Source organism: Hipposideros armiger, unplaced genomic scaffold (assembly GCF_001890085.2).
Source record: "Hipposideros armiger isolate ML-2016 unplaced genomic scaffold, ASM189008v1 scaffold_1, whole genome shotgun sequence".
Lineage (NCBI taxonomy): Eukaryota > Metazoa > Chordata > Mammalia > Chiroptera > Hipposideridae > Hipposideros > Hipposideros armiger.
In genome coordinates this window covers 6,463,929-6,473,317 of record NW_017731351.1, presented here as the reverse complement: position 1 = coordinate 6,473,317, position 9,389 = coordinate 6,463,929, and the positions used below count along the sequence as shown (strand labels likewise).

At 34.5% G+C, this 9,389-nt stretch overlaps 1 protein-coding gene across 9 annotated transcripts in view; it reads left to right on the top strand.

The window, feature by feature from the left end:
• Positions 1-8,622, top strand: part of BLTP1 (bridge-like lipid transfer protein family member 1) — a 169,084-nt gene extending 160,462 nt beyond the window's left edge. For all 9 annotated transcript variants that reach the window (XM_019667736.1, XM_019667803.1, XM_019668173.1 and 6 more), the window contains 5 exons: positions 164-367; positions 1,775-1,969; positions 2,411-2,545; positions 4,916-5,081; positions 7,888-8,622. In XM_019667736.1, the coding sequence (XP_019523281.1) occupies positions 164-367; positions 1,775-1,969; positions 2,411-2,545; positions 4,916-5,081; positions 7,888-8,104 (917 nt within the window). In that variant the 3' untranslated portion in view covers positions 8,105-8,622. The remainder of the gene's footprint in view (positions 1-163; positions 368-1,774; positions 1,970-2,410; positions 2,546-4,915; positions 5,082-7,887) is intronic.
• The last annotated feature ends 767 nt before the right edge of the window (positions 8,623-9,389 follow it).

The window sequence follows — 9,389 nt, the reverse complement described above, 5'->3', positions numbered from 1 at the left end:
TAGCAACGAAAATAATTTTATGGTTGGGGGTCACCACAACATGAGGAACTGTATTAAGGGGTCGCGGCATTAGGAAGGTCGAGAACCGCTGCTCTAAGGCCACCACTGTTTTCTTGCATCTAAATATAGTTTGTTACATTAAGAAACTTTTTCTTCCCTCTAGGCGCTAGTGATCATTCTACATATATCGTACAAACATTGGATTTTCACCTGGGCCATAATACCATGGTTACCAAACCATGTGGAGCTTTGGAAAGCCCCATGGCTACAATAACCAAGATAACGAGGCGCCGCCATGAAAACCCGCCCCATGGAGTCGCGAGTGTGAAAGAGTGGTTCAATTATGTTACAGCCACGAGGAATGAAGGTTCAAAGTTTGATTTTTTTGGAGAGATTTATTTTGTTTTTTCTATTTTGAGCTCTTTTGACAGTGTTTAGAATTTAAGTGGAGGGAGAATTTTCATTTCTTCAATTAAACAAGTTTCATTTTACTCCTGCTGACATAAGTAACAATATTAGTACTTATTTCATTACCAGGGTGGTGAAATCATCTCATAGACTAGAATTATTTTAGATGCAACTGAGAACATTCAAAACAAAATTGGCTTAAATAAATGAAATTAAGTTTACTTTATGATAATTGGAAAAATATTTTCGTACTAATGCTAAACATTGTAGGTTTGGAGAGTTATTACACAACTAAGTAATAGAATGCTATAAACTTGGATGGATGGACTAAAATGAAACCAAATCATATAATTCCTATGAAGTCATAAGTTAAAAGAGAGTGGTTCTGATAACTTTCTTCATTTGATTAGATTTACCAGTCTTGTAATATTGTGGTCAGTGACAGTTTTTATTTTGGGGTTGTTTTTGTGTTAGAGTTTAGAGTACTGCTTTTACCAATCATTTCATTTGTATTGGAAAGCTGACTAGATTGAGACATGTTAAAATTTCAATGTTTTACTCAAAAATGACTTTTCAAAATGGAAAAGATGACTTGGGCCCTCTGGAAAATAGTTACTATGGATTAGGTAACCCCAGGTATTAGAGAGTGTCAGAAATGTTCTGAGCACAAAGGAGGATTAAGAAGCAAATTAGATTATGTGTGTATTGACTATTCCACTTTCCAAGTAGAGATTCGCGGGGAGAGGGTCCTTTTTGGCTGGGATGGTATGGAAGGACTATTAGCATATTGAACTGCACCCTGTGTACCTAGAAAAATGCTAATTTTTATAAGACAATCATATTGTAATCATAGCACATATGTTGGGGAAAATCAGGGCTTCTACCTGATTTCAAGGTCATGATCATATTTAATCGCAAATACTGTAAAGTATTCAATGTATGGAGAACTTTGAGATTAATGAAACTCTTAAATTCAGACTTGAATTCAGTTGAGAATAATATTAAAGTTCAAGAAACAAAAAATGGATTGGATTATTGGATTTATCAAAAATTTTGTTACAAAGCTTCAATCTTGAGAATAGTGAAATATATCACTAATTTTAATGTGCGTGTATATATGTGTATATATATAAATTCAAATCACTACATATATATTAACATCACTATATATATATAAATATATCTGTACCCTATCTACATATATAAAGATATATAACTCTCCTCAAGACCACAGCTTCTATATGACTATTATTTAAAATTTTGAAATGATAAAAGTTCCGTGTATCATAATGTCCTGAAAGCTATAGGCTTATCGATGCCTACTGGTTTAATTCGATTCTTATTGTCTTTATTATTATGCATGTAGAGCTAAACCTGCTTCGTAATGTTGATGCTAATAACACTGAGAATAGCACTATGGTGAAGAATTCCAGTTTGCTGAGTGGCTTCAGAGGAGGTTCTAGCTACAATCATGAAACAGAGACTATCTTTGCATTACCAAGGATGCAGCTTGACTTTAAATCCATTCATGTTCAAGAACCACAAGAGCCTTCATTACAGGGTATGTGGAAAAACCATCCTTAGTTTCTAAAGTTACTGAGAAAATTCTAGAGGAACTTCAAACTACTGCTGTTTTCTCACAGGTCATTTTTGTAATATTTATATAGCTGATGAAATTGATCTCCGGGGTGACATTGATTTTTGTACCAGCCACATGACCTCTGGCAAATGATTTAATCCATTTGCACCTCTTTCTCCACAGTAAAATAGGGGCCAATAATAGCACCTCATGCATAGGGGTTTTCTGAGGAATAAATGGCATATTCTTGGAAAGCGCTTAGTCAACTATCATCATCCTGTAAATCACATACAGAAACTACTCGTTTCTCTATTGTTTCATTTAAGTAGATGCATTTACACAAATCCATGTACACCCCTGATTAGGGGGTGAGAAAGGGACTCATTCATGAAATCTGTGCTGTAAAGGACGTTGCCCTTGCAGATCCCAGCCTGAAGCCGAAGGTAGAATGTAGTGTGGTGACGGAGTTCACCGACCACATCTGCGTGACTATGGATGCTGAGCTCATCATGTTCCTCCATGATTTAGTGTCAGCTTACCTTAAAGAAAAAGAAAAAGGTGGGTAGCACATTCTTGTCTGGGGAGGGGTTTGGGTTTTTTTCTTTCAAGCTTCAAGAAATGTGGTTGTCTGTCATTTATATGGATTTGTATGGTTAATGACAAAATGAGCAGAATGTGTCTCCTTCCTCTATAAAGTTTAATGAAATACATATAACTAATATATTATTAAGACTATTTGGCAGGCTTTCTGAGTATCTGCTAGGTACACGGCACTCTTTCTAACTATGCCTCACAGTGAATGGTGTTTGATACTTTCCAGATGTTTCCATATATGAATGTACATTATCTGACCTTGTAGGAGATTGTCGCAAAGTAGGCAAAGAAAAGGAAACCTCTTTAAAGAAGTGTTGCCAGTCAAAGTGAAATGACAGAAGGGACAGCTGCATGATAAAGCAGCAGGAGTTGTAGACATACTGGGAAAAATAAATAAAATAAAGCTGTTTAGAATACAGAGAACATTTTCCTTTGTAAATATTTAGGCCTCAGCCATGTTTGTTTTTATGAGCTAGCTACCATTGGTTTACTCACTGGAAACTAAAATGTTTACCTGTTAAGAAACACGGTGACTCTAATAGCCATATGGAATTGGTTGAGTATGTCATGATGTGTCCATACAATGGAATTATTTAAAATAAGGTGGTTTGAAATGCAATGATATGGAATACTCTCCAAATACATGGTCTTTATTGATTCAGTAAATATTTATTGCACCACTACATGAATATATAATGGTAAATCAACAAATGTGATTTTTAAAAACTGCTTGGAATAGATGTACAGGCCTACCTCAGAGATAATGCAGGTTCGGTTCCAGACCCCCACAATAAAGAGAGCATCACAATAAAGCAAATCATAATCTTTTTGTTGGTGGAGGGTCTTGCCTTCAATTTGCAAAAAAAATCCCACATCTGTGAAACACAATAAACCGAAGTATGCCTGTCATTTGTTCAGGTCACACTATAATCTGCCTCATTTTTTTCATGAAGAAAGAAATATAAAATTTGAATTACAGATATTTCAAAATAACATCATGATAAATGTCTGAGTGAAAAAAACAGAAAGATTATCAAAAGCCCATGTTGAAAGAGTGCAAAGGCAGCATAGCATACATTGAATGGCTCTTCTGGTACTATTCAATCTAGATATGCCAAATTTTACTCAGTGTGAGTAAAATCAATAATGATGGCTAGGAGAAATCTATGAAAACTTCAAGTAAAATAATGAAACTATATAATAGGAAATCTTATATCCATTACAAGTAAATTCAATTTTCATGTACAGCACGAACACACACCAGTCACTGGCAATCCTCTTGTTTTCTGTCTCAATATTTAAACTTAGTGTGGAGAAAAACATTCTAGATAAACCTATGAAGTCCAGAATTCTTTTCTAATCTACCTAGCTATGAAAGTCTGCCAGATTTCTTTCTCTCAGATATTATGTGAAACACTCATTTTTTGTGTTGGTTTTGGTCTGCCATGAACTTGTGTTTTTCTAAAAAAAAAAAAAAAAAATACTGTTTTATATAAATTGTTGTAAAACATTGTTTCAATGGATAAACAAGGAATAGGGAATTGATTATTGGACTTACAATATTTACAATAACAAAGATTTATTATCTATGGGGATTTCAATTATAAATGAAAATATTTTAATATTAAAAACTAAAAGCAATTACTTTTGGTCAAAATAAACATAAATGGGCCTGGGAAAATTCTTAACAGCTTATAAAACTAGACCAGAATCAACAGTATTTCTAGAACATCAAGATAAATTATGTGCATGTGTTGCTCTGGCTCTAACTTCATTGGGAATTTGCAGTGGGACATACACTGACTGGGAGTGAACTGTTGTCCCCAACATAAGGATACAGGTGTCTGCTTGGTTGCTGTGCTTTTGCTTGTTATTGCTGGTGGTTACAGTGCCGTAACTGAGTTGTCCATGTTAAATGGGTGAATTGTGTCTCAATAAAGTTGTTAAACTAAAATGTGATCCACCTACAACCATTGTTTAGGAAACCTACAGCTGTCAATTTCAGTGCCTTATGCCTGTTATCAGATAAATCTCAGCATTCTTTACCATTAGTTTTAGACACACAAATATATATAAAACATATACTATACTCAAAATATTATTTCTAATTGTAAGATAATAAAATAACTTTGATATTGTCTTCCAGCAATACCAATATTTGGCATTTATTTATAGCTATTTAAAATACTGCTTTGTAATAAATGTAATTAAATGAAGTTTTGGCCAGTTCATAAATAAAATGATAAATGGCGCCAATTATTCAGTTTGTGTAGTGATTTAAAATAAATGTATAAGATATAGACTTGCAATATTAATTTATCCTTTTCATTGTAGCCATTTTCCCACCTCGGATTTTATCCACTCGACCAGGACAGAAAAGTCCAGTTATTATACATGATGAGAACTCCTCTGAGAAAGACAGAGAAGATGGCATCACTTACACCACTGTGGACTGGAGAGATTTTATGTGTAACACGTGGCATCTAGAACCCACTCTTAGGTGAGAAGTAGTAGGTGTATATATTTACTTATATCTAATGAGATTATTATGAGAAAAAAGTTTTAAATTGAGTATCAAATTAAATACTTTCTACAAAAAAATATTTTTAGAAATTTGTCATTTGTACCCTCTATAACATCTGACTGCCATTTTTGCTGCTCCTTTCTGCTTTTGTAAGTGTTCTAAGCAGAAAAAGCAAAAACTGAGACTATTTCAGTGCTGATTTAGCTGTCCACTGTGTGATGTTCTGTCAGTCCATCACTAAAACATGAGAATAACTTCACTTCCATAGTTGCTGTTATTTTTTCACTGTCTCACCAGCACATTCTTTCCAGGATCTTGAGTTAGCTACCGTAAACTGCTTTGTTACTTAGTTTGGGAAGATGCAGTGGAAGTTACACCTCATTATAAGGAACCACTACAATTTCTCACATAGGTCATGACAGTGTAACACAACCTACAGTGTCACCATACGACTCCGAAATGTGGAATTCAATGCGTCAGACTCAAGATTTTTACTGAGTCCGGACCTTGCACAGTCATGATCCTGGTTAATCAGTTTGTTTTCATATCAGAATTTCAAAAGTATATTCTGATGTTATGTTTATAATTGCCGCTGTCACTAGCAGTGCTTTTGTGTGTCCTTGTTTGTGGTTAGCACTCACAACATTCCTATTATTTTTCCCTTTCCTCCCATCTGCTTTGTTAATCAAATTATACCTGTCTGGGTCATGGAACAACAGAATCCAAGAACGTGCATCACACTCCACAACATTCTGCAGAATGATACAGATTTCACTCAGATGAGGTTATTATTCACACATATTTATACCAAAATAATTCCACACTAACAAGATCTCCATTATACAGTGGACTTCTGTGTAAGCAGAAAGTAATGACTTTGTGTTAGTCATTTGTAGTCACTGAAATTTGTTGTAAACAAACTGACAAAACACTTGGGTATTAATTAATAGCACATAAGCACATGAGGAATATTAACAGTGTCAATAGGCAGGTACAGTATAAAATATTGCAGAGGTCCTAATGCAGAAAACTATTTAGAAAGTCTGTTTTGCAAAACCTCATAGACACAGACAACAGTATGGTAGTTACTAAAAAGAGGGGTTGGCAGGAGGCAGAAGAGGGTAAAAGGGGTCAAATATATGGTGAGGGAAGGAGACTTGACTGGGTGGTGAGCACAAGGCAATATACAGATGATGTATTATAGAACTGTATACTTGAAATGTATATAATCTTATTAATGTCACCCCAATAAATTTAATAAAATCAAAAAAAATAAAACAGAAGCAAAAAAGGAAAATGTTTTATATTTGTAAATCTAAATAAATAGAATGAAACTGACTAGGTAAATCATCACTTGCTGTTGATAGGTTGGTTCTGTGACTTTAAGGGAAACAACACATCCCGAAACCAATTTTCTCATAGGCTAATTGGTGTGAGACTGAAGTTCCCACATTGTTATGATGAAACAATATTCGAGGACCTGTTGTGTTTTCAATTTACAATGGGCATAAAAATAGTTAAATTTTGCCATAAATATATTCCTTGTTTTAGCAGACTACCACGAGACCAGTTAAGTTATACGATGTAGTGGTGGAAGCCTGGTCAAGAGCAGTGCATCCAAGCCCAGCTTTGTAGCTGAGTGACATTGCCCAAAGACCTAATACCCTCTCTTGCCTCAGTTGCCTCATAAGACAAATTTAGAAAATGGTATTATCTACCTTGTAGTGTTGTTATAATGGTTAAATAATTAATGCAAAATGCTTAAAACTATTAAGAGTTTAACAGATCAGTACCTAATACCCCTAATACCTCCACCCCTTCCCTAATTGAAATAGTGGGAGAGAGGCAGCTAGAAATCAAAAGTACAGTTTTAACAGTGATAAAGCTGGTGACAGAGAATGTGGTTTGGATGTCTAGCAACAATGGCTGTCTACTATGGAGTCCAGGTGTGGACTTACCTGCAGGGTCTCGATGAAGCAGCACTGTGGAGGTTGGTGGGCTGGAGTCGTGTAGTCAGCAGCCCAGTATACCTACCTGGTCACGGGCAGCCATGAATGGTCTTGGGTCACCTATTTAGGGGCCTGTCCTTGAAAAATCTGTGGCATAAAGGAACACCAAAATGAATGGTTCCTATGAGAAGGTAGGGAGGAGGGTGCTCAACTACACCACTCAGTTCCTGCGTTAATTTGCCAGCAGAGAAAGGCAGGGGTGTTTCACGAATGTCTGTTCCTCTATATGGAAAGAAATACCAAAAATAGGAAGAAAATGGTTCTTCCTTCAAACATGTTTAGCACATGGCCAACATTCAGTATAATTCAGCCTTTTTTCGTTACCATTATACCACATACTTGTTGAACTCTTTTTTTCCAGCTTTATGAGGTGCAAGTAACAAAACCGGAAGCTATTTTAAGTGTACAACATTGTGATTTCATACATGTATACGTTGTGAAAGGGTTCCCCCATCAAGCTAATTTACATCTTTTATACCGAAACAAAAGTCCTTTAAATGTTTAAGATGACTGTAGCTTGAGGCCTAAAATAAATGAATCAGAATGAAATCACTAAACTCCATTACTGTGTGTAGGCTTATCAAGGATAATCACACATTTTTTAAATGTTATTACAGTGAATCTAGGAATCATAGGAATCTAGGAATAATCGTAGATTATTCAAATGCACCTACTGAAAGTATTTTGTCTTGAGCACATTGTGGATGCATAGTGATCCTCCTGAACTTACCATCAGGACACTGTACTCCTAATTTTATTTATAATTATTTTAGGTTAATTTCTTGGACTGGAAGAAAGATTGATCCAGTAGGTGTTGATTATATTCTTCAAAAACTGGGCTTTCATCATGCCAGGACTACTATTCCTAAATGGCTTCAAAGAGGAGTCATGGACCCATTGGACAAGGTTCTGTCAGTTCTTATCAAAAAACTCGGTACTGCACTACAGGATGAAAAGGAGAAGAAAGGAAAAGACAAAGAAGAACACTAAAAAGAGACTTGATCTGTGAACAAGTTATGATTATGTCCATTAAGTTTTATTACACTGGAGTTTTTTTGTATATTAAAACTGTTTTAAATATAACTTTAAAATTATTCTAAATTTTGTGGCCATCATATTAAAAGTTTGTAAGTTAAGCTGTTCGTTCTAGTTCCACTGTACTGTATACTGTGAAGTATTGCATGGTAATGTAAATTTTGTGAAAAACTAGGTTAAAAAATATATATCTACTCAATAGGATTTATAATTGTATTATGTGCAATATGATTCCTGCATCTTAAAATATTTTCAGAATAACTGTGAATTTCCTGTTATTGGCCATAACTTTTAGAAAAAATCTTGTTGATAATGTGATTTTGGGGGGTAATTAATTGCTTTTTCTTTTTTTTAAATGTAGCCTTGTGTAAATACCTCTTTGTATATAGTTTGAGTAATTGTGATATGATTAAATACTACTAACTAAAATATTGTTTGTAACTATTGTAATAAAGTCACAATAATTGGTTTCAGTCTGTAGTTGTTTTTGAGTCTTTCCTTCGTGTAATAGCTTATTGTTATAATTAAGAGATGCCTATCCTGTGTTAGTTACTAAATGTTTTCATAGAAGATAATACTTATAAAAATAAAATCCATATAAAAATTAGCTGAAGGAGGATACAGTCAGGGAGAGAGGCACCTCAGAGGCTTCACAAATATTAGGTATTGTTTTCTTTCTTAAGCTAGTGGTCAACACAGCTGTTTGTTTTCATTATACTCTTATTTATGTATGTTTATATGTATTTTGTGCATATGAAGGTAGATGTATAATGCATGTATATTTTGTTCTTATGAAGGTATATGTCTAATGTACATGCATTAGCATAATAAGATTTTAAAAGAATGGCAAATCTAAAATAATATTCAAAAGTACCTATAATGCTGTTAATCACAACTCAGGTTTGAAATCAGCCAAGTCAGTACAGTCTGTTTAAAGGTTGAGTAAACAATAGAATTGAAGAACCTAGAGCTAGAAAACACACTTCAAGAAAGCCTCTGCTGCAGACTCTTGCACTTAGGTAGATGAGGCAGTATTCTCTATGATAGATTTTTAAAAAATGTTTAAAAACCTCCAGAACCAAGATACTTAGCCAGCCAAAGTCACACACACACACACACACACACACACACACACACACACACACACACACACACACACACACACACACACACACACAGTAGGGGAATTTATATATCTATATCAATATATAGATATATAAAGATAGATATAGTTAGTAGG